The sequence below is a fragment of the Hyla sarda genome, chromosome 3, assembly GCF_029499605.1.
Source record: "Hyla sarda isolate aHylSar1 chromosome 3, aHylSar1.hap1, whole genome shotgun sequence".
Taxonomy (NCBI): Eukaryota; Metazoa; Chordata; class Amphibia; order Anura; family Hylidae; genus Hyla; species Hyla sarda.
This window is the reverse complement of record NC_079191.1, coordinates 220868662-220895256: the sequence shown is the minus strand read 5'-3', so window position 1 is coordinate 220895256 and position 26595 is coordinate 220868662. Positions and strand designations below refer to the sequence as shown.

General features: G+C 38.2%; 1 protein-coding gene across 4 annotated transcripts in view; it reads left to right on the top strand.

The window, feature by feature from the left end:
- Positions 1-26595, top strand: part of EPHA7 (EPH receptor A7) — a 214161-nt gene that overhangs the window by 146249 nt on the left and 41317 nt on the right. For all 4 annotated transcript variants that reach the window (XM_056566131.1, XM_056566129.1, XM_056566130.1 and 1 more), the window contains exons 6-8: positions 15571-15695; positions 24093-24261; positions 24561-24669. In XM_056566131.1, the coding sequence (XP_056422106.1) occupies positions 15571-15695; positions 24093-24261; positions 24561-24669 (403 nt within the window). The remainder of the gene's footprint in view (positions 1-15570; positions 15696-24092; positions 24262-24560; positions 24670-26595) is intronic.

Genomic DNA, 26595 nt, shown 5'->3' with positions numbered 1-26595 from the left:
ACAATGCTGATGTGAACTGGGCCCATAGATGCTGAAACAATATGATCAAACAACCCTTTTGCTAACGAGTTGTTTGAATGTTTTTAAAACAGAAATTGATAGAACATGCTAATGTAGTCTGCACATACAAGAAAAGAGTAGCAAGTGATAGAGCTCAGTGACAGTTATTTCATTTTATTAATAAAAAAAATAAAAGATAAAGCTATCTTATTCCCAGCAGTAAAACAGAGTTATCTTCTGTGATTATTCTGTCATTTAATGATGATGAGGTGACTATCCTAATTTACTAAAAGTCTACACAACTCTGAGGCAAGATATGTGAGGGATGGAATATTTTAAGATATTTATTTTGACTATGATAAAAAAAATATTTTAACTCCTTTTCTGATTATATATTCCCCTTCAGGATTTAGACCACTGCAGAGTTTTTGTGGTTTTTCTTTTTATTCATAAATAATACATTTGATAAACTGTTCACACCATGCCTGACATTTATATATGCTTTCATGTCAGCAACATCACTAAAATGAATTCGCAAGATGACTTTCAAAACTTTTTTTTTTATTTCTTGTAATTGCTCACCTCATATAATCTGCTTAAAAAGACATCACAATAAAAGAATTACAGATATGATGACACATGTCACAAACGGTGAATAATAGAAGAAGGAAGAGCACACATGAGAAAGCCGGGAGGAATAAAGATGTCTCTTTGCCTTAGGAAACATTAACAAAATGCAGAGTCTGTGGGTTCAAATCTCTTGTATGGAAGCAGGTGGCATACATTTATCTCATGACAAATTGCTTAGAAGTACAACATCAGGCAAAAATCAGCATCTGCTCCAGCAACTGTCTTCAGAAAGGAGAGGGAAAAAATACATGGACTGGATTAGTTTTATTTTAGTTTTATTTTTTTCATTAAAAATAAATAAGAAAAAATCTTTGAAGCTATCAGTAGCACTTATTCCTCCTTTGTGAGAATTTACCATCACTAAAGCATGTTTGCAAAGCTTCAGATTTGTGCCAGATATGTCAAAACCCATTGAAGGAGAAACATTGGCGTCTGCATTGGGAATCAGTTTTAGCACTTTTATATGCAACACGACATAAGATCAGACCTGATTGATACCAATGTTGACAGTTGTAGAGAAAGTGGACAATGAGCTGACAACTGCGTTTGTACAAGAGTCAAGCGAATCCGCTAATGATTTTTAAGCAGCATGCCATCATCTAACAATATGAGAGTCGGCAAGCTTGCTGGACAAGAGGGCTTTTAGTGACCATGATTACATTATTCTCATTTTGCCCTTGCTTTTTTTTTTTTTTATCTCGTCTTAAAGCATACCACCAGTGCTTTTATGAAAAAAATCGAGCAGCACACTGCCATTTTTGTAAAACGTTCTGATTTTAAATTTGGCTCCTTAATGCCTGAAAGAGGCACTGTTCTCCCTTTTCCCTGACGTATATATAGCAATGCTATAGGTTGATGAGGCTTCCTGCTCTGACTCCAGAGCACCTATCACAGTGCAAGATCAAATTCTGTATAATCACATCATGCTGGGTCTCGTTTTGGAGACTGGGGATGTGAAGACGGAGCATCCATATATACAGTGGGGAGAACAATGCCCTTGTTGGAAAATGTCTTTAGTGCACAGTGCTATGTGTTTTTATAGTAACATTATAAGAGGCTAATAAGAATCCTGATTTGTAAATACACAGAAGCAAGTCGTAAGATAATCATGCAAACTTTTAAAAAGGAGCAAGATTACTTCCTGCTGTTTAGTTGTATCATTTATTTCTATGTTTCATTTTTAGTTTTTTGTCCCCTACGGGGTACAGTTTTGCTGCTAAAATGACAAATACTTATTTAATTTTTTTTATTTAAACCCAAATTTATTATTGTGGGAGGATGAAATGTTGTAAATGTTGGTACAGCTCTACAGCAGTTCATAGCAGCTATAGCTTCCTCACTTAAGTAGCATACACCTTTTAATAAATTCGACCCTTATCACTCGAGCTGTCCTATGACTTGGACTAGTTTGAAAAAATTCCAGTCTCACAAAATATAAACCTAAATGATGAGAATTTGTTTTTCTTTTAAAGAGTAGCTCCCACCATGTATATAAATTTTATTTCTGTACCTACCTATGGCTAATCTATCCCTAACCCCCTCCCTGCCTTTTAATTTTTTTTTTCCTACCTTCTAGACAGCTAATCTTCTGCTGCTCGCTGTAGCTGAACAGGAAGCCGACTTCCCCAGCAGGCTGCTCTGTTGTCTCCTCCTGCCTGTTTAGCAGTTCATGTGCTACCCAGGGAGAAGGAGTATAGGAGCATCGCCGAACCTGCCGTACAAGATTTCACAGCAATGACCCGGGACAGATAAAGTTACTGACAGATAAAGCGCTGCCTACTGACTGTACATGCCGGGGGTGGGGATGGGTTGCGTGCAAGGCCAGTGAGCCAATGTGTGCAGTCCCGGCATTTACAGCGCTCGCTCCCGCCTGTCTGATTAACAGACAGGGAGGGAGCGCAGGCTGACTGAATTTGAACCGATTGCCCAGCCAGGATCGGTCCGAATTCAGTAGTGATGTCACAGCAGGCTGCAGCCGGCCACTAGGAGGGGGACCCCTAGTGGCCAGTTTTCAAATAGAAAATAATATAGTTAAAACACCAAAAAAAAAAAAATTATGTATATTAGAGATATGTCATAGTACATAAGTACTACAACATATCAAAAAAAAAAAAAAAAAAAAAAGTTCATGACAGTGCCCATTTAAGTGCCTTTGTCAATTCATCTATAGTTGTTTAAACTAGTGACACTCTGTGGTAGGGATTAACAAGCAAATGCCAAGCATATTTTTGTTTTTAGATTCGGTGGTTGTATTTCAAGGCTGTGACCCAGGGCCACAATGCTTTTCTTCGCTAACATTACGCCTGCTTCACCTGGGGATTGACACACAGGGCTTATCTGCTCACAGTGGTCGTATGTCATTTGCCCGTGCCTGCATGATGAATCTGCTAGTGATTCTGAACCTCTCAAACTGCACTGGCACTGTATTGCCCATTGATGGTGCATGTGCAAGCAAACAACTCAGGGCTGCTACGGGCAGGGAAACCCCATGTGTCAGTCACCAGACAAAGTGGATGTGACATCAACGGAGAGAGGTGTTGTGACCCTGAGGCATATTAGACCCTGGACCATTCTGACACTTGGGATAAAAAATATAAAAAATATTTTTATTTATTGGAATTAAGCCACCAAAGGCATGCCTTCCATATGCTTGTTAACCCCGACTACACAGAGTTGACGGTTTAACAACTGTAGATTTAATGACCGATGCACCTCAAAGAAACTGGTTTGCTACTAACATTGCCATTTACTATATTTAGTTTGTGCATTTTAGTTATGGAATGCTGTTCTTTATATGGCAATGAAGAGTGGCTTAGCTATTTGCACTTGTTATTTGTTTGAAACATGTTTTATTATTAAACAGATGGACACGTTCGGTGAGACGTTAATGTTCTTGAAGCAAGAATAGAGTTTGTTCTCATTGTGTAAATAGTAGGCAAAAAAGTGTTTTTTGACTTTGTTTAGAATCAGCGTCAAAATAATTGTGTTTTCCATCTTTTTATTTTTAATTTGTCTTGCGCATATTTGATGCATATTTGACACTTTGTAGAATACCAATGCAATATGCATGGAATGTACATAAAAAGTGACTTTACTTTTTTTTCATGTATATGTGTAAACTGTGTGTATTTAAAGGGGTACTCCGGTGACCTTTTTTCTTTTAAATCAACTGGTGGCAGAAAGTTAATCATATTTGTAAATTACTTCTATTAAAAAAATCTTAATCCTTCCTGTACTTATTAGCTGCTGAATGCTACAGAGGAAATTACTTTCTTTTTGGAACACTGATGACATCACGAGCACAGTACTCTCTGCTGACATCTCTGTCCATTTTAGCAACCATGCATAGCAGATGTATGCTAAGGGCAGTATGGTGGCTTAGTGGTTAGCACTGCTGCCATGCAATGCTGGGGCCTTGGGTTCAAATCCCTTTAAGGACAACAATAAATAAAAACGTATTATTATAACGTCAGCAGAGAGCAGTGTGTTCGTGATGTCATCAGAGAGCATTCCAAAAAGAAAAGAACTTCCTCTGTAGTATTCAGCAGCTAATAAGTACAGGAAGGATTAAGATTTTTTAAAAGAAGTAATTTACAAATATTTTTAATTATCTGCCACCAGTTGATTTAAAAGAAAAAAGGTTTTCACAGGAGTACCCCTTTAACATTGGAATCAATGGGACATGGTTTGTAGGCATATTACATGTGTATCTGGGTGCAAAATCAAAATGCATTTGATTTGTCCCACAAAAATTTATTTTCTAAGATTTTTACCATAGAAATGAGTTCCAATGAAAGTAATATTTGCATTGCACCACCTGAAAAATTCTTTATAAATGCCTCTATACATTATGTAAAGTGGCAAGGTACAGCTTGAATGATATGTTCTGACGGATGGAATATTATCATAATCTTAAGGACAATTGCTTTGCTACTATAGAATAAAGATGTGCAGATTATCCATAGGAATGATTACTGTTGTCTGGCCTTACACAAGACTTTCTGCTGACTCCTTGTTCTGCCCAACCAATTGTACATTGTCTGAACTATCGTACTTGAGTTTACGTTGAGATTGTGTCGCTAATCAAACAAATGGCCCTATCATGTCTTATCAGGAATACAGCCTCATCTGGCCCTTTACACACAGCATTCAAACCTTATTATAACAAAATAGAATAAAAACGTTTCTATTGCAGCAAAATAATACCCAGAATTTCTTATCTCATGGGGGTTTCTCTTCTGGTCATTGTTTATATGCTATAATCATAGCTACGACAGTGATTGGACTTGTTTTAGCAAGTCTGCTGGATTTAATCATATTACCTATTATTATTACAAACAGTCATTTGCATTCAGATTGTAGCGAAAATTGCTATGTATAAAACTAGCCTGAGCTAATTCCTTGCTGGCTCCAATTTATAAAACAAGAGGATTTTTTTATAATGTTTATCAGATGCATGGATAACTGCTTCCAGTCGTTGTTACTATATTAGTAAGCTAAGCAGGCTGTCTTTATGTATCGTATATAGCTTTTTGTTTTACTGCAGTGCAAATTTCCTACTACAGAATTATATTCCCTGTGTGTAAAATAATGTAGGCATCACTACATTATTAGGGCTTATTCACACTGCGGACATTTTACTGGTGAAATTCTGCTTAACCCCTTAAGGACTCAGGATTTTTCCGTTTTTGCACTTTCGTTTTTTCCTCCTTACCTTAAACCCCTTAAGGACTCAGCGTTTTTCCATTTTTGCGTTTTCATTTTTTTCCTCATCACCTTCTAAAAATCATAACGCTTTAAATTTTGCTCATAAAATTCCATATGATGGCTTGTTTTTTTGCGCCACCAATTCTACTTTGCAGTGATATTAGTAATTTTACCAAAAAATCCACGGCGAAACGGAAAAAAAATTGTGCAACAAAATTGAAGAAAAAATTTCATTCTTTAACTTTTGGGGGCTTCTGTTTCTAAGCAGTGCATAAATTGCGGGTAAATATAGTAATCTCCTAAATCCACTCTTTGGAAAATAGAATCAATGATTAAGAGCATCTTGCTACGTTAAGTCCAAGATGGCTTATATTTGCGCAAAAAAAAACAGCTCTTGCGGCAAAATTTTTGGTGTAAAAAAAAAAGTATGCAGTTAATAAATCCATGTGTACTATAGATGTCACTCCAAGGTACCCTGATTCAGCCACATCTGGAGGACATGCTCTACCAAAACGTGCGCAAAAAAATAGCGCAAAAAAAGGGCTTGCGCAAAATTTTGCGCAAAAAAATACACACAAAACAAGTGTAAAATCTTTGATACATCTCCCCCACTGATCTTTTACATTGAGCAATGGTTTCTCATAGGAAAAAATTGATCAATGATTCTGCCGCTTGACTGCTCATGCCTGGATCTCAGGCACTGAGCAGTCATTCGGCGATCGGACACCCCGAGGCAGGTAAGGGGACCCTGCTCATGTCCTACAGCTGTTCGGGACACCGCGGCGGTCCCGAACAGCCCCCTGAGCTATCCTGCATCACTTTAGTTTCACTTTAGACGCGGCGATCAACTTTGAACGCTGTGTCTAAAGGGTTAATAGAGCATGGCACCCCGATCAGTGCCTCGTGCTATTAGCCACGGGTCCCGGCCGGGCCCGACCCGCTATAACGGGAGCAGACTCAGGACGTACAGGTATGCCCTGAGTCCTTAAGGGGTTAAAATAGAGTCCCATTATTTTCAATGGGATTCTGCTGCTTTATGCATACTGTGGAATCACCACAGTGAAGTTCTGAGAACATGTTCATTCTTTGGGAGGAATTCTGCCAGACTGCATTGCCGTCTATGAGCTGGCGCACGTCTGCGTGGTCCTACCACCGATGGCCTTTGTGGCACCAGCTGCAAGCGAACATTAGTCCAGTGGAGCTCCACAGTGTCCGCAGTGTGAATGAGCCCTTATAGACCCCTGCATTATCTCATTAGTAAAATGCTGTGTGTGTGTGTGTGTGTGTGTGTGTATGTATGTGTATGTGTATGTGTATATATATATATATATATATATATGTATGTATGTATGTGTGTGTGTGTATATATAATATATTTATATGCTTGTAAAATAATGGGTTACAGGGTACAGATCTTTGATTGTACCTACATATAGTTTTGTACCATTTGCTAAACATAACGTAACGTAACAAATTATCTTGTAGATGAAATGATTTTACTAAAATAGCAACTCATTATTATGTGTTATATTATGAATATCAAATGTTTGTAAGAACATGTAGACTATAAACTTCCAACCTTATACAGTTTTTGGTGCAAGCATTTGGTTTTCATTACAAGAACAAAGTGACACCCTGGTAATTCAATAAATTAACTGGTGACTGTAGGCTTAACAGCTGTTTGACCGTACAGTAGGCTTCCCTTTTGTATTGAGTTTCATGCTTGGCGGTTGTTATGTCATACAGATATGGTTTGTTAAATAGCCAGATTGATTCCAGGACATATAGACGCTACTTTACAGCTTTCAACAAAACAAGTAGGTCTGGGGTATTGAACATAGTTTATCCTGAAAGCCGATAACTGGCAATGCTTCATCTGTACAACAGTAGGGGTTGTTCTATCCGCTATCTGGTCACATAATCCATGGAATGCAGTTTATTTATTTCTGTAAATCTTATGTGCTTTTTATTGATTGAAAGAACTTGCATATGGTTTATTTTGAAAAGACCACTTTTATATTAGCAGTTAAGATGGCCTTAGAAGTTATTTTATTGTTGCAATATAAATCTTTCAACCTAGATTTATACTTGCGTTTTCTTGAAAGTCAATGTAATAAATGTGCCAAACGCATCAGTACGCATCCATATGATTTTTCCTTTTTCGTGCTTCCTGTCACATAGTTGTTAAAAAGGAATCAAAAAGCAAATGACATTGGAGATTACCTGATGGTATCCATTCTGACTGTTAACTGTACTGTAAAGAACAACAGTATTAAGAAAAAAAAGTTTTAGTTTTTAACCATGTTTTTGAAAATATTTTTCATTCAATTGAAATTAATCTGATCTATCAGCAGACCAGCAAATTTTATAAATGATCTTATAATTCACATCATTATCATTAAAGGGAGTCTGTAGGCAGTCTTAGACTTCAAAACTGCTTACAGTACTATACAGAGGATGGAAGAGGAGTTTAATGTTCCTTTTGTCTTTGTCGCCAGCTGCATGACTGACTGAAATGTTGTTTGATGTTATATCCACTGCCACAGTAAGTGGATGCAGGCCCTTCCCCTTAGTTATGATTGACAACTAAGATTGATTACTGGTCTCTGGATTGCACACTAGAGCTAAAGAAGGGCCTGGGGAAGCCATCCGGAGACCCAATGAGAAGAGCCCACCTCCTGGCTATTAATCAAACAACTATGTAACAGAATGCATTTTTGTACTCCTCTTCCTGTCCTCTGTATAGGTGTAACAAGACAAAGAGTGTTGTACATGTTGTACCATCAAACTGGTTTGGGCCATGTTTAGGAGGTGGGATTTAAGTACCTTTTTAAGGTTTTTACAATTTTCCTCACTCAAAGATGGAAAATAAGTTGGATTTCTGCTAGATGATACTGGGTTGCTTCCCAAACATGCGTGTGTAGTGGCTGGTCCAGAGACCATGTAGGGCTAGTGTGTGGCACCATGGGATTTAGCCAGATACTGTAGTCAGCAGTCCAGGTCCAAGCACTGAAGAGGCTATACAGTATTAAGGTGTCAGGCAGAAGCAGAGTTTAGGCAGGCAAGTGGGTTGAGGCATGTGGCACAGGTCTAGGGTCAGAAATCTCTGTCTGGTATAGGAGTCAATATGATACAGGAGGAGCAGGCACAGGTCATACACAGATAACAGGACCAGATTCAGAACACCTTTTTTATGAACTCTACAAAACAGTAACGCTCAGGCACAGAATGCTGGACAGAGCATCCTTATATAGGTAGCGCTGGCCAAAAATATGTGGGGGAGACATTAGGAATGTGTGTGTTGCCTTTTTAACCAATCAGCAAGAGCACACACAATCTATTGTACGGCAGACCTGGAAGTTCCAGAAGCCTGTTGCAGGAGAGCGGAGGTAGGTGACAGAAAATGACAGGACATCAGCGGGCGCCCCTATAGCGGCCAATGCATAATGAGGCATAGGAGCAACAGTAAGTGACAGGAGACCGATAGGAGGCACATGCCAGCTGTTAGCATTTTTGAGGGCTCATAATTGCTTACATTCCCATTAAGGTTATCTTATAAAATACACGACTACATGATTAATATGTTTAATTGACCTTTGATCTAATTGTTTTGGTTTTATACAGTATGCTTTGCATTTGTCTAATATTAAACAAGGCTCCATGTAAAATATATGGTTAATGCACAGAGCTATATTACACAGTTTTAAGAGCAACTTTTATATTACATTTATAAAATTACTTGTATATTAGACTGATAATGTGATGTTTATTCCCAACTTCATCATATTGTAAACTCATTAAACTCCTTTTAATAATTGGTTAAAAGAACAATATGTTGCTTGTTAAACCATCTAAAATCAATGTGTGCTTATATATTGCAATGGTTAATATCCATGTATGTGAATAAAAAGTTAATTGCATACGTATTAGTTAAGAAATATAAAAATGTCTATTGCTCCCAGAATGCAAATAAATATACTACTGTTTCAGTAAAAGGAAACATATTTTTCTTTTATATTTTCATTTGTTATCAAGTTAAAAACTTGCTGGTCATTTTTACATTTTACTGTTAGGAATTTGCCTTATGCTAAAATGTGCACGCTGTCACTGCTTTGTACATTAAAATATTTTATTGAACACCTGCTGGACAGCTAATACCCCTGCATGGACCCATTTAATTCTTTGTAAAGTTTCTTGCCAAGGAAGCTTATGGCAGAGCACATGAGTTTAAATGCACAGCACAGAGTGATAAATGAGCTATTTTCTCCATGAATTTTATGGAACCCAGCTGCGTAGAAGTTCATCGCTCTTTCTGGGTCCTTAAAGATGTAGTCTCACTTATTATTTAGCTTCCCTGATAGTTCAGATTAGATTCACAGCAACATATTGTAAAACTTGTGGGAGTTATTGAAAAACAAATTGCCATGGGGGGTTCTCTATGGAGACTAGTTAGCTTTTACAGATAAACCTATTAGACATGTAGCTGGTTGAAATGGGTTAATGCATAACATTTGCTTTTCATTAGAAAACAACTCCCTCTGTTTGATAGGATAATTCTTTACAGAATGTTGCAATGCAAATACAAAGACAGATGTTGTTGGCATTTTGGTGATACATTTACCTATTAGGTATCTGCTATTTCTAGCTTTTGTTTATCTCTGTTGATGCACATTATGACCACACACTAATGCACAAAAATAGTTTATCGTATGGCAAGTGCAAAAATGGCATACACTAAGGATTCCCAATATTATACTTAGACTTAGTATATATTAACCTAATTTGCTTGAGGAGGACATGTGGCCTATTTAAGGGAAAAAAAAACAACTGTACCCTTTTCTTTATCCATGTGCAGTTACTGCTGCAGGGGTATTTTTTTATGTATTTTTTTAGGCCCCCTTTCATTAGCAAATGGTGCCAATAGTTTTGGTGTGCCAGTAAGCTAATGAGGACCTAGTCATCTGGGCAGTCACCACCACTCAACTTTCAACTGGGAGGGCAACAGGTTTTGCCCTGTGAAGACCAGTGACCTGCCCCCTTTATAGTGCCAAAACTGGAACAATGCCAATACATTACCAAGGGGGTTTTCACCACTGCTTTCAATGTGGTGTAAAACTTAGGGTTACCTTGTTGAGTGGTAATGACCACATAGTTGACAGTCATCAGCATGTTTGGCACCAACACTTACCGTAACAATTGCTAGCAAACATATGGGCTTAGGGGAAAAAAAGAGTAACTTGATTTTTGGAGGAGAGGCCACAGGTCGTCTTTAAATGGACCTGTCCCAATAGCATGATCTAGGACACGAGGAGCTGAGAAGATTGATGTATAGTTTTTTTAAGGAAATAATTAAATTTTTTTGATTTGATTCCTATTTTAAGAAGCTTAGGAGTTGAGTGGTCCCAAAAAGTGCTAGACAGCCTTTCCTATTTGCATACAGATATAACTGTCAGTCACAGAGTAGGATCGCCCACTGGACTCCTAACAAGGAGGCATCCTCTACGGCTAGAGGAAAGAGGGTTTCTACACCAGCACATGCGGGAATTTTTTACTTAAAGGGGCACTCCGGTGGAAAGACCTTTTTTTTTTTAATATGAACTGGCTCGAAAAAGGTAAACATCTTTGTAAATTACTTCTATTAAAAAAAATCTTAATCTTTCCAGTACTTATCAGCTGCTGTATACTACAGAGGAAGTTGAACTGTTCTTTCCTGTCTAACCACAGTGCTCTCTGCTGACACCTCTGTCCGTGCCAGGAACTGTCCAGAGTAAGAGCAAATACCCATAGCACTCTCCTGCTCTGGTCAGTTCCTGACATGGACAGAGGTGTCAACAGAGAGCACTGTGGCCAGACAGAAAAGAACAACTCAACTTCCTCTTTAGTATACAGCAGCTGATAGACACTGGAAGGATTAAGATTTTTTTTAAATATAAGTAATTTACAAATCTGTTTAACTTTCTGGCACCAGTTGATTTGAAAAAAAAAAAAAAAGTGTTTTCCACCGGAGTAAGAGACTAGAACTCTCTGCCAGAGAAAGTGGTCATAGTAAACTCAATTAAAGAAGTCAAAAGGGCCTAGACACATTTCTGGAGAGTAGTAGTTATGGATACTAGATTTATGGGGATAGAACATTGATCTAGATATTTATTTTGATTACCAAACCCAAAATAAGCAGGAATTTAGTTAAAGGAGATGTCTGGTGCAGACTTTTTCTGTTCCATCCTGCCCGGGCTGCAAAAAAAGACGAAACAAACTTTCACTTACCTTCCTACGTTCCCCCGGAGCTCCACAACAGCTGATTGCTGGGCCGGGCTGCTTACTTCCCTTAGCCCGGTACGTCACACAGTGCTTCAGCCTATCACCGGCCGAGGCGGGACATCGCTGCGGCCCGTGATAGGCTGAAGCGCCGTGTGATGTACCGGGCTAAGGGAAGTAGTAAGTAGACAGCCCGGTCGAGCGATCAGCTGTTGTGGAGCTCCGGGGGAACATAGGAAGGTAAGTGAAAGTTTGTTTAGTCTTTTTTTGCAGCCCGGGCAGGATGGAATAGAAAAAGTCTGCACCGGGCATCTCCTTTAAATAATTTACATGTTATATTAAATGTATTCCCACATAGCTGTGACAATTATCTGTGACGATTTTCCTAGCTTACCCTTCTGTAAAAGCTTCTGGCAGATCAAATAGCATGTCCAATGTGACGTTTCTTTTAAGGAAGAGGGCAGCAAGCCCTTTGGGTATTGGGATGGGGTGGCATGAACATAAACCTTGAATGGGTTCCATTTGAAGTTTGGCTCCCACTCTTCTCTCATTCTCTTCTTTATAAGCTATAAACCAGTATTTCTATCCATTAATCTGCTTTAAATTGCTCTTACTGTATGATTCCAACTGGATTTCCAGTTTAATAGAACTTAAAATGTGACAAAGGAAACTGCCTAAATATCTTTTTCAAACCAGTTACTGAGATATGTCACTATAAGGTGTAGTACATTTAAAATTTTTGCAGTTACTTTATAACATACAGTCGATCCCTGATGTAAAAATGGAAGGATATATAAAATATTAAGCTTCAAAGGAAAGGGGATTATATTTGTAATTTAAAAATCTGGAATTTTACCTTTTTAGAGTTGTGCTAAAGCAGTCACACTTTTTGGTGTTATTTTCCAACTTCTGGCAATGCAATTGAGCCTTATTGGATTTTGATGTACATGCAGAAAAAGAAAGGAGGCAACACTTATTCAAAGACTATGAGACACAGGGATGAATCTGTAATTCATACCTATTTCACTTTCCTCTATAACTGCTGCTTGAGAAATGGTTTACAAGTATGAGAATGCAGTAGGACAAGAATTTAAATTAAACATGCATGGCTTGTCTGTTTCTTATGACCTGGAGTCAAGTGGTGTCCCTGGGTAAATGCATTGATTTTTTTTCACTCGATTACCAGAGATGAGCAATAGTAGAATCACTGTAAAATAAGGTCACTGAAGAAACAAGAAAAGATGAAATTAAATCCAAGGGGTGCAAATTGCAAGCAATTTTGGTTGCCATTAATAATTTCAAGATGATTTCCATTCTCTGTACACACATTTTAATAGAAGAGGATGTGCCCAAAATATTTGAGAATCGCTCTGCTCATGCTGATGAATGATTTCATGAATACTGCATTAACCTCCTGGAAGCCTGATGTCCCACTTAGGCAGATACCTAGCTAATCAATGCAGCACAGAATGACGAACAATCAATAACAATAGTCCTTAATTGGTGTGTTAAAAAAGTGCATTTATTCCAGGCCCCAGGGTAGCCTCCTTCTCTAGCACAATTGTCTATATATTTATTTATTCTGATTAGACCATGAAAAAGAGAATGGCGAATCACCTTGTATGCACTAAATAACCTGTGCCAGTAAAGCTGCCTATAGAAGCAATAGGTCTATGCCAGAGGTCATTTAGAACCTATTTTATTCCGTGTACAATGGTTTTAAATCAATCTTCTTAAGTTATCAGGTGATCCTACTCTTCCATGGTCTCCATCTTCTGATCTCTAGCAGTGGAATTTATGTAGGTGGCGCATGTTACCAGCACTTCCACTCTATTGAAAGGACATCAGATATCTGCAGGAGTGAAGACATCAGAGTGTGGACATCTGTGTTTCAATGGCCATCTAGCTACGTTTTCAGATATTCAATAAAAATGTGTCGCCATTAGTTCTGTGTGAATAAAGGGGCCTGTGGCCTCTCATGACCCGTCAGCTTTAATAACTGCCATCCCCAATGGAATAACTATTCTGGAGCATCTTTTTGTATAGCTTTGTGTCTGCCATTTGTATGTTATTCTTACTTAAAATTTGTGATTAAATACAGCCAACTAAGTTTTACCGGGTAGGGGCGTGTTCCTACACTGTCAACTTTGATTGAATTGTGCCAGGACAGGGGCATGCCCTGGTAACACCCAGTTGGCTTTTTAGCCATACATTTCTCGTAAGAATAAGGAGCGGCACAGAGCTTTAAGAAAAAGCTTTCCTAAATAGTTATTTCATTGGAATACAAGTATTTACTAATACAGCAAGGTCAGGAAAGGCCAAAGTGCCTTTTTAAATATATTCATGTAAACAAGACCATTATGACCTCAACTATAAATACTAAATGTAACAGATCTGAAATGTATCAAATTGTACAAGCTGGTTATATATGTACATAACAAATATCATTGGGAAATGTTTTAAAATAAAAAATGCTATAGTTGAAAAGTGCACAAGGGACTTAAGACCAAGCACTTTCTTTTATGAAGCTCTATATACCATAGTGGCATTAAACGTGGGGGGCAGAAGTAAGGTGTGAGTACAATGCTCCCTTTCAATAAAGACCTCCTTAAGGAGGTACTCCAGCATTTAAAAAAAAAAGTATCCTTTATCCACAGGGTAGGTAATAAGTGATTGTGGGAAGTCCAACCTCTGGGACCCCTAATCTCCAGAGCAGGGCACTAAATCTCCCTACTACATGAAGCACTGGATCAGCAAACTGCTCCATGCAGTAGGTAGAGTCGGGACCTATTTAGAACATTGCAGTGGGTTCCAGAGGCCGGACCTCTCACAATCAGACACGTCCCCTATACAATGCATTTTTAAATGTCGAGTACCCCTTTAAATAAGGGAAGAAGAAAGCAACCCATGTCCCTTTTGTTTGTCAAGAGACTGGTAGGAAGATTGAAGATAGACAAATTCAGACCTCATGTTCCATGTTAAAGAATACAGTGCACACTGCACCAGGGGAGAGACTGGCATACCGTTTGGGCAATGTGCCACTAATGATAAATCTTCTCCAGTGTTTCATGAAATATGTAGGATGTTGTGTGCACTATATTTTCCAATACCCTTGTGTTATTTGTTTGGTCTAAGGGGCTTCATTCATGATGTCTAATAAGCTGACGTTCAAACATGCCTTAAAGCTTTTGTAAGACTTTAATGATTGCACCAATGATCTGTATGGGTCTCTTAAAATCATCGCAAACCCTTTAGGCTATCACTGTCATCAGTGCCAGGTCTCAATTTAATGGCTGTCATGAATGAAGAAAACAGCTGTCATTCTGTACAAGTATATGGAAATGTATAGAAATGCTGTATAAAAGCAAGTTAAAATGTAGCTGTGTGTTATCAAAAGTACAGCGACAATAAGTGGATATTTATATCACTGGCAGCCACACTATATATCACTTGGTGTAATTTTATTTTAGGTTTCGCTATTAGGTCAATGGATATATTTGGGGATTTAAATGAAGTTGTTATCGGATAATTGGCGTGCTTCAATAAATTTAATACTCCAAATGGCCATAAAATGTTTGTTTCTGTTGTTTTGTTGTGCTATTTTCATGTATAATAAATATTTGGTCTGTCAATGTATCACAAGAGATTAATCTGAGAGCCTGCGATTTTTGGCTTAATTAGAATTCATTTGCTTAATTGTCAGTATAATCCCATCAATTCCTGTTTGCACTAACTCCAACAATGCTGTCTTCTGCTGTTTGCACTTTAATTTACATTTCGATTATAGTTTATGAGCATAATAAGGCCTTGTTTGAATATTCATTAGGATCTGAATTTTATTGTACTTTATGAAAAAGGTGCTTTATTTTATTGTAATGAAATAATTAAAGTCACACTGTGAGACACTGATCAAATGTGGGGTTTTATGTGATGTATGATAGCAAATGTCCTTATTTTTATCATCTTTCTTTTTTCCAGCCCCGTCTCAAGTAAGTGGGGTAATGAAGGACCGAGTGTTGCAGCGTGCTGTCGATCTATCCTGGCAGGAACCTGAACATCCCAATGGAGTCATCACAGAATATGAAATCAAGTATTATGAGAAAGTAAGAGCTGTTAACACAGAAAATTGCAAATGTTCTTAATTTGCAATAAAATCATAATAAACAAAACCAGTTTTAGTAATTGTTATGCTGCATATTATGTGTTGCTTTTTGGTTTCTGTTTTTGCTTATGACTCTGTATGTAAATGTTACAGATGTTCAAATGTGCTTCAGATCTAGTGTCCTTCTCATGATCCAGCTATTTCCCTGTGCAGAGAGCATTAACCATTCACAGATTGTTTCAGCTGATAAAAATATGGCTTGATTTGTTTACGTTATATGTTTACATGTTTACACATTTCTAATATACTATGGCCAACATTTACAAAGCGGTTTATACCAGCTTAAATTATATTTACAGGCCATGTTTACACAGTGTGTTTTTTGCATTTTTTTGGGCCACAAAAAGTATATTTACTGCTTAAAAATTTCATTGGTACACACGTTACTTTTACAGCTGTAATCCTTACAGATGAAAAATTAATGGAAAAAGAGACCTTTTTGTACTTGTTATTTCTAAACATTAACAAAAGGCAAGTATTTATGCAACTGACTGGAAAACAGCATTTTTTTTTTATTATTCTTCTTAAAAAAGCCAGCCGCGAATATGGCCTTAAAATTTTCAAATCACTTAGCCAAATTTGCGCAAAGAATTTAAAATGTTGTCAGTACTCCCCAAGGACCTAGTTATAGTCAGAGTTATTAAGTTGGAGATATTTAAAAAAAAAAAAAAAACTTTTGGTGCAAATCTACACCGTTTTATAACAAGCCTAGATTTGTTTTTTTGGGGCTGTTAGGCTGAGTTTACATTTATCACTTTGGTTTATATTTTTGCTAAAATCAGGAGTGGAAGAAACTCAGTAAAAAACTAGAATGATGATTTGCACCTTTTGGACCACTACTGGTTTTGGTTAAAAAATAAATAAATGATTACATAAGGACCAAAATACTACATGTGCCTCTGCCTCAGGGATAATTTGCGTGCACCGGATTCACAGTATGGATTTTTCAAAGCAGTCAAACCGGCCGATACCCGGCTTTAACCCTTTAGATGTTGAGATCAAAGTTGATTGCGGCATCTAAAACAAAAGTAAAAGAATCCCTGCAGCTCAGCGGAGCTGATCAAGACGATAACGACAAAATCTCGATGTCCCGATCAGCTTACTAGACGACAGGAGGGTCCTCACCTGCCTCTCCGTTGTCCGATTGGCGATTTACTGCTCCATGCCTGCGCAGCAGAGCGCCGGTTTCACTGATCAGTGCGTGCGTAAATGTCCGAACTATTAAAATATTAGGTTAGCTAAACCACACGGTCGATGGCGTACACGTAAAAATACCAAAGTCCAAAATTGTGCATTTTTGGTCACTTCATATACCATAAAAATATTAATAAAAAGCGATCAAAAAGTCCGATCAAAACAAAAAATGATACCGATAAAAACTTCAGATCACGGCACAAAAAATAAGCCCTCATACAGCCCCATATGCGGAAAAATAATAAGTTATAAGGGTCAGAAAAGGAAATTTTTAAAAGAATAAATTTGAATATGATATATAAATGTAGTTATGATTTTTTCCAGAAGTATGACCAAATCAAACCTTTAAAAGTAGGGTATCATTTTAACCATATAGACATACAAATTAATGATAAGCTGTCATAGAAACGGAAGCCCCCAAAATTTACAAAATGGCGTTTTTTCTTCAATTTTGTCACACAATTATTTCTTTTCCGTTTCGTCGTGGATTTTTGTGTAAAATGACTAATGTCACTGCAAAGTAGAATTGGTGGCGCAAAAAATAAGCCATAATATGGATTTTTAGGTGGAAAATTGAAAGGGTTATGATTTTTAAAATGTAAGGAGGAAAAACGAAAATGCAAAAACTGAAAAACTGAGTCCTTAAGGGGTTAAAAACACTTGTCTTTTATTATAGCTAATAGTTCACTATAGATTTTAATGTAACATATTCCAGCAGTGTTTTAGATAAAATGCATGAGAAATGCCATGAAAAACACTGGCGTTTTTCTTCAGAGAAACATTAAAGGGTTATTCCGCCTCTGGCATCTTATCCCTTATCCAAAGGATAGGGGATAAGATGTCAGATTACCGCGGGCACCGCTGCTGTTGACCCCGGGGATCGCCACTGCGGCACCCCGCCATCATTACTGCACAGAGCGAGTTCGCTCTGTGCGTAATGATGGGCGATACAGGGGCCGGAGCAGCGTGACATCATGGCTCCGCCCCTCATGACATCACGGCCCGTCCCCTTAATGCAAGTCTATGGCAGGCGGCGTGATGACCGCCACGCCCCCTTCCCATAGACTTTTATTGACGGGGGCGTGCCGTGACGTCACGAGGGGCGGAGCCGTGACATAACGATGCTCCGGCCCCTGTATTGCCCGTTATTACGTGCAGAGCGATCTCGCTCTGCGCAGTAATGATAGCAGGGTGCTGCAGCAGCGATCCCCTGGGTCTCGAGCAGCGGGACCCCGGCGATCTGACATCTTATCCCCTATCCTTTGGATAGAGGATAAGATGTCTAGGGGAGGAATACCCCTTTAAGTAAAACAAGCATTATGTTGTTTCATTCCTCCAATCCTCTTCTCTTTGACAATCATTACTGTAGTCCTTGTATAGTTTTTATGAACCAGGAATACCACCATAAACAAATACTGCTTCAGCCATGACAGAAGGGTGTTTGATTTTGGGATGTAGCACCGCAAGTTATTTTGTGAGAACAGGTACAAATATAATCAGATGCAAAGATTTACTGCAATGTGCTACACAAGGCTTACTTTAGTCTGAATGGGCACATAATCCTTAAACAACTGGAATCACGTCATAGATCTGGTGCATTTGTAGACTGCTCAACTGTCAGGACAAGCGAAGATCAGGCATGTAGCATTTCAGCATGCCTAATCCTTTGTTCTGTTAGGAAATCAGCAGCAGTAGAGATCTGATGATGGCTTGTGTTCCTCCCCTAGAGATGTCTGCTGGTGGCTTGTGTTCTTCGCCAAATAAACATACACTCCTTCAGAGAAGTATGTGTATGACTGGTTTATGAGTCTAATAACATGTCAATATGGTCATGGTCCATTTTGCATAGAATCACTTTTCAAGCTTTGTTTTGATGGTTTTATCACTTTTCTATATATTATAATAACTAGAGGGATAGTTTTGATTACATTCACATGCCATATATTTATATACTTTTTTACATTAACAGTATTGCAATTTATATCATAGCTACATTTTACAAAGCTTGTTTGTGTAATAAGAGATAGTTGGGGCCTCAACAGGATCATATACACATTGTTACTTTGATACGGCCCAACTATTTCCGGTAACAGTAAAGAATTCTCGTCATCCAGAGCTTTTAGCGAAGTAGGGGGCCTTTAGAAGTTTTGATCTGCTGCCAGTTGGACAGCCCTGCCCTAAACAATTAACTCAGTAGACAGGATAAACTTCCTTTTGCCGATTCTATTGCTGTGTTTGCTTATTTGGAAAGACATGCATTACCATCAATTATTCTGTTCTCTAGAACAGTGTATAATTTGTCAGTGCAGCAAGCTTTAGGGCTACCGTACTGGATATTTCACCACTAGAATGTTATGTATTTTCCTTAGTTTCTAATTAAAAGTGGCTTTTTAAAGGGAGATTTACAGGAGGATCACCCACACTAACCTGAATACACAGGCTTATAGTGCATGTGACCCTCTTTCTAACAGTGTTTCTCTTACCCAAATCTGTCCAGCTGTTGTGGTGGTATCCAGCAAAATGTAATATATATATTTATATAAAACTCACTGGCCCTTATTTACTAAGAGTGGAGTGTAGGTTTCTTTAATTCCATACAATGTATTTTCCACGGTATTTACTATGGTTTCCCTACATTTTGCACTTTCCCTACACTTTGCTTTTTTTACACATGCTCTGATCTGTTTTCCTCAGCTCAAATCCACCACAGTTTATGTGGAAACCTTAGTAAATATGTTGGGTTTTTGTGAAAATGTCAGGAACAAGCCCTTTTTCGGAGACCACACCCTCTTTTCCCAGCAGCCACGCCCCTTTTTCGGGTTTATCTTAGCAAAATGGAGAGTTAGTCGGGGATTTTTCAATTCTGGCGCAAATTCTGCCGCAAAATCTGGCGCAGACGGAAACTGGCGCACAACCTGACAAAACATGTCGGGTTTGCAAGAGTAAATGAGGGCCAGTGTGTATGTATGTATGTGTGTGTGTGTGTGTGTGTATATATGTATTTGTATGTTCCAGCATCACGTGCAAACGGCTGAAGATATTAACATGAAACTTGGCACACGTGTTACTTATGTGTCAACAACAAACATAGGATAGGTGATTTAACCCTTACTCACCCCTATTTGCCAGGGTCAGGGTTTTTGTTTAACCTCTTAAGGACCCATGACGTAAATGTACGTCCTGAGTCCGCCCCCGTTCTATAACGTGGGGCCACGGCGTGGCTCCGCGTCATAGCAGGTCGGGCCAGGCCTCTAACAACGGCCGGGACCCCTGGCTAATAGTGCGGCACTGATCTCGGTGCCACACGCTATTAACCCTTTAGAAACGGCGTTTAAAGTTGAACTCCTTGTCTAAAGTGAAAGTAAATTGTTGCCGGTTAGCTCAGGGGGCTGTTTGGAATGTCCGCGGCAAAATAGTGGCATCCCAAACAGCTGTTAGACAGCAGTAGGGTCCCTTACCTTGCCTCCTGGTGTCCGATCTCCGAATGACTGCTCAGTGCCTGAGATATAGTACAGGCATGAGCAGTCAAGTGGCAGAATTATTGATCAATGGTTTCCTATTAGAAACCATTGATCAATGTAAAAGATCAGTGTGTGCACCCTCCTTTTTCCCATTTAAAAAAAAGTGTAAATAAAAATATGTGGTATCGCTGCATGCGGAAATTCCAGAATTATAAAAATATATTGTTTAATTAAACTGCACAGTCAATGGCTTACGCGCAAAAAAATTCTAAAGTCCAAAATAGTGTCTTTTTGGTCACTTTTTATAGCATGAAAAAATGAATAAAAAGCGATCAATAAGTCCTAGCAATACAAAAATGGTACAGCTGAAAACTTCAGATCATAGCACAAAAAATGAGCCATCATACCGCCCCATATGCAGAAAAATAAGTTATAGGGGTCAGAAGATGATCATTTTAAACGTAGAAATTTTCCTGCATGTAGATATGATTTTTTCCAGAAGTACGTCAAAATAAAACCTACATAAGTAGGGTATCATTTTAATTGTATGGACCTACAGAATAAAGAGAAGGTGACATTTTTACCGAAAAATGTACTGTGTAGAAACGGAAGCCCCCAAAAGTTACAAAATGGCGTATTTTTTTAATTTTTTTATTTTGTCTCACAATGATTTATTTTTTCCGTTTCGGCGTACATTTTTGGGTAAAATTACGTCATTACAAAGTAGAATTGGTGGCACAAAAAATAAGCCATCATTTGGATTTTTAGGTGCAAAATTTTAATTTTAAGAGTTATGATTTTTTTAAAGGTAAGGAGGAAAAAACAAAAATGCAAAAACTGAAAAACCCCGTGTCTTTAAAGGGGTATTCCAGGCAAAAACTTTTTTTTATATGTCAACTGGCTCCGGAAAGTTAAACAGATTTGTAAATTACTTCTATTAAAAAATCTTAATCATTCCAATAGTTATTAGCTTCTGAAGTTTTCTGTCTAACTGCTCAATGATGATATCAGGCCCCGGAGCTGTGCATGATGGGAAAATATCCCCATAGGAGCTGCACAGCTCCTGGGACGTGAGTCATCAGAAAGCAGTTAGACAGAAAACAGCAACTCAACTTCAGAAGCTAATAACTATTGGAAGGATTAAGATTTTTTAATAGAAGTAATTTACAAATCTGTTTAACTTTCCAGAGCCAGTTGATATATATAAAAAAAAAGTTTTGGCCTGGAATACCCCTTTAAGGGGTCAAAGTCCCATACAAGTCTATGGGAAATATATGTTACTGCATAACTTCCAAACGGCTGGAGATTTTTCGATAATACATTTTCACGTGTTACTTATACGTCCACTTAAAATATAGGATAATTAATTTAACCCTTAACTACCCCCATTTGTGAGGGTCAGGGCTTTTGTTTAAAGTCCCATGCAAATCATTGGGAAATGTATGTTTCCACATAACTTCCGTACGGCTGGAGATATTTCAGTAATACCTGGTACACATATTACTTAAATGTCAAATAAAAAGATATGATAGTTAAATTAACCTTTACATAAAAGATGGGTTTTTGTTTCAAGTCCCATGCGAGTATATGGGACTTCCAGTACCTTACTCCTCAAGCTCCGCTCTGCTTCTCATGATGAATGTGTCAATCCGGCTTGCAAGCCACACCCCATCTCACAAAGCCATGCCCACATTTTAAGCCCAACCCCTTTTATTATCTATTCTTTTTGTGCATTGGTCTGGCTTGCAAATCACGCCCAGTCCCACAAAGCCACGTCTCCTTCTATTTTCGGCTTACAATATCTTCATCACAAATTAGTCCCACCGAGGTTGGGATAGGAGGTCGGGATATGAGGACAGGATATGAGGTTGAGATAGGGGGACGGGATAGGTCAGGATATGAAGACGGAATAGGAGGTCGAGATAGGAGGTCGGGATATGAGGACGTGATAGGAGGACGGGATATGAGGTTGAGATATGAGGATGGGAGGTCTAGATATGAGGTTGAGATATATGATGACAGGATATGAGGACTGGATATGGGGTTGAGATATGAGGACGGGATAGGAGGTAAGGATATGAAGTCTAGATATATGATGACAGGATATGAGGACGGGATATGGGGTTGAGATATGAGGAAGGGATATGAAGTTTGGATATGAGGTTGAGATATATGATGACAGGATATGAGAACGGGATATGGGGTTGAGATATGAGGACGGGATATGAAGTTGGGATATGACAACAATATAGGCGGACGGGATATGAAGTCAAAAGTTTTCCTCCCCATCAAGGATTAGAAAGGAAAATCTGGGCAACGATGGGTACTCAGCTAGTATATGATAATTATGGGAAACTAGCAATGGGGTGTTCCCATTGTGCTTTTAGCTATACTAACATCTTCATCTCCTGGTCATTCATTTCTCCCCTTCATTAATATTCATTGCAGCACTATTAATGGCGCAGCTCCCAGCAGCTGAGACACAAGTCATCACCAATGCTACAGGACCAGTGAATAATAATAAAGGGACAAGCTGTATGGCGGGAAGATGAAGATTTTAGTATTGCTAAAAGCGCAATGGGAACACCCACATAGCTTGTTTCTCAGAATTAGCATCTATACATTTTGCTTGATATCACCACAACGGCTGGACAGATTTGGGTTGCATTGTTGGAAAGATGGTCACCCGCCCCATAAGATTGTGTATTCAGGTTAGTGTGGGTGATCCTTCTGTCAGTTACCCTTTAATGATGCACTAAGCCATAAAAGCCATTACTATAGTGCTATCCCAAGCTCCAGTTATTAGACGTATCTCTTTATAAATCTCCTTTCTCTAACTTACCTGTCTTGTTCCATCCATTTCTTCTTATCTCTTTTGTTTACTTTAAATTAAATCTCATCCTACCTAGTCTCTTCAAACACTCTGATTAATGGGATATCCTTGTCTTCTGTTAAGCCTGATCCCTTCATATTTATCCTTGAGAAATCCGCTCTTGAATGCAAACTTCTCAGAATACTTCTTCTCCTACCTCATAAACCATATCATTTGTTCCAAGGCCTGGCTTCACTCCCAGCATGCTGCCTGCCATCCAGTGAAATCTGCTAAGATAGAGCTACTCATTACATGTTCTCGTAGAACCCTCCGGTTTCTTTGGCACCTGCTGTGTCCATCACAATGAAATCCATCACAATTACCTCAATATCGCAACCATGTTTCCTACTTGAGTCATTTTTACTCAAACTTCTTTATTTTTCACAATCATACCACCTTCAGCCGCAAAACCTCTTGTAACTCTCAAACCATTGTTGTTTTCAAAATGAAGAAAAGCATTGGACAAGGCTTTTCTAAGTGATGTCTTTCTGGTGTTCCTATACATAATTAAAATACATAGAAGGCTAAAACCATAGTCCTTTGTCCATGACCACATTACATCTGTTAAGAAGACTAACCAGTCAGCTATATGAGTCTTTCAGTAAAGATACGGGACAACTTCTGTCAGAAACTTCCATCTCCTCATTGGACTGTTTCACCATCTGTTACATCTCAACCCTAATCAACAAATGCACTTTGGTGGCCATGAAAAACTTGCCTGATCTAGTTACTGCTTCAAATTGCATTTGTTTAAGGCTTTTTAGATGTATTTGAAGCATATCAACGATATTCTGTGTTTTATTTTTTGTAGGATCAAAAGGAGCGTACATACTCTACACTGAAAACAAAATTAACATCTGTTTCAGTCAATAACCTTCGACCTGGAACAGTTTATGTGTTTCAAATTCGAGCTTTCACCGCTGCTGGTTATGGAATGTATAGTCCCAGGCTCGATGTCACCACCTTGGAAGAAGCTACTGGTAAAGTTTTCACTTTGTTGCTATACAAATATACTCAGACATCTTATATTTTGCAAACTGCTGAATATAAACTAATTTGCATTTCATGACAAAAAACTTTGCACACTAAGAAAGTGTAACCCTTTGACACTACACAGCAATACTTTTACACAGTAGTGTGTAATATGAAAAATTTATAACAAAGTGGCTTTTTTTGAGTCATGTAATGGTTCTATGTAGTTTATTGATTAATTTTTTTTAGCCCTTTTATGCTTTAATGTATACTTTGTGTTTTGATTATATTGTGTCTCTTTTCACAGCAACTGCCGTATCCAGTGAGCAGAATCCGGTTATTATAATTGCAGTGGTTGCCGTTGCAGGCACTATTATTTTGGTCTTCATGGTCTTTGGTTTCATCATTGGAAGGAGGTAATAATTGTGTAGATTTTGGTAAACAAAAAGGGTGGCTGACATATAAAAAATTTATCTAATGGTCTGCTGGATGAGATTGGACATGAAAAAAAACTTACATTGAAGGTGAACTCCAGAGGGGAAAAAAGTTTTTAAATGAACTGGTGCCAGAAAGTTATACAGATTTTGTAAATTTCGTCTATTTAAAAATCTTAAACCTTTCAGTACTTATCAGCTGGTTTATGCTACAGAGGAAGTTGCGTAGTTCTTTCCAGCCTGACCACAGTGCTCTCTGCTGCCACCTCTGTCCATGTCTGCAGAAGGAGCAAATCCTCATAGCAAACCGCTCTTGCTCTGGGACTGTCCTGACACAGAGGTGACAGCAGAGAGCACTGTTGGCAGACTGAAAAGAACTACACAACTTCCTCCAGGACATACAGCAGCTGATAAGTACTGGAAGGATTAAGATTTTAAACAAAGTAATTTCCAAACCTATATAACTTTTTGGCACCAGTTGATTTGAAAACATTTGTGTTCCCCCAGAGTACCCCTTTAAACTAAGAAAATCTATCTAGTTAGAATTCTTGCAATCATTATAAACGGATCTTTAGTGTAGGATCTGACCAACCACTTACATTGTTGCTCAACAGGAATTTTAACACCTTAAGTTAATGGTACGCCCTTGGTCTTTGTTGCTTAAGGACCGAGGGCATACACAAACTTAGCAACCGGGACCCACCCAGTATGAAGTATACTATCAGCAGCCAGGACCCACGGTTAATGCCAGGCATCGCCGATCAGGCCAGTGACCGGCATTCACCCTTTAGGTTTGATTGCGGTGGTTACAATGCAGGGTTAACGATCCTGGAGCTGATCTGGACCTTTGCTGTGAAATTCCCGATCAGCTAAGAGGACGGTGGGAGGGTCCTTACCTGCCTCCTCACCATCCGCTCGGTCCTCTGCAACCCCAGGAAGCCTCAGCAGGCTGGAGCAGCAGAGTACTGATAAATCTGATCAATGATGAGCCAAAGCTTAGCATTGAACAGTGTATGCAATCTAATGATTGCATGGTATAGTCCCCTATGGGGACAAAAAATAAATAAATTAATTGTATATAATAAATTATTAAAAGGGAATTAACCCCTTCCAAAAAAATTGAATACCCCCCCCCCCCTTCCCATTTTTTTAATTAAATAATGTAATAAATAATTAAAATAATCATATGTGGTGCCACGGCGTACGTAAATGTACAAAATAATATTAAAATATGAGGTTAGTTAAACCGCACAGTTGATAGCGTACATGTAAAAAATACCAAAGTCAAGAATTGCGAATTTTTGGTCACTTCATGTACCATAAAATAAATTTATAAATAAAAAGGAATCAAAAAGTTACATCAGAACAAAAATGGTACCGATAAAAACTACAGATCATGGCGCAAAAAAATGAGCCCTCATATAGCCCCATATGCAGAAAAATAAAAAAGTTATAGGCATTAGAGGACAATTTTCAGCATACTAATTTTGGTGCATGTAGTTATAAATTTTTTAAAGTAGTAAAATAAAATAAAACCTACATAAATTGGCTATCTTTGTAACTGTATGGACCTACATAATAAAGATCAGGTGTAATTTTGACAGAAAAGTGCACTGCATAGAAATAGAAGCCCGCAAAAGCTACAAAGTGGTAGTTTTTTTTTTCCATTTTTACCACACACACACACACACACACATATATATATATATATATATATATATATATATATATATATATATATAAAAATTATATAATATATATATATATTTTTTTTTGGTTTGTTTGTTTGTTTCGCCATAGATTTTGTTATAAAATGATTTATGTACAATTGGTGATGCTATAAACAAGCCCTTATATGGGTTTATGCATCTACAATTGTCACCCCAAAAAATCGCTACCATAAATTGC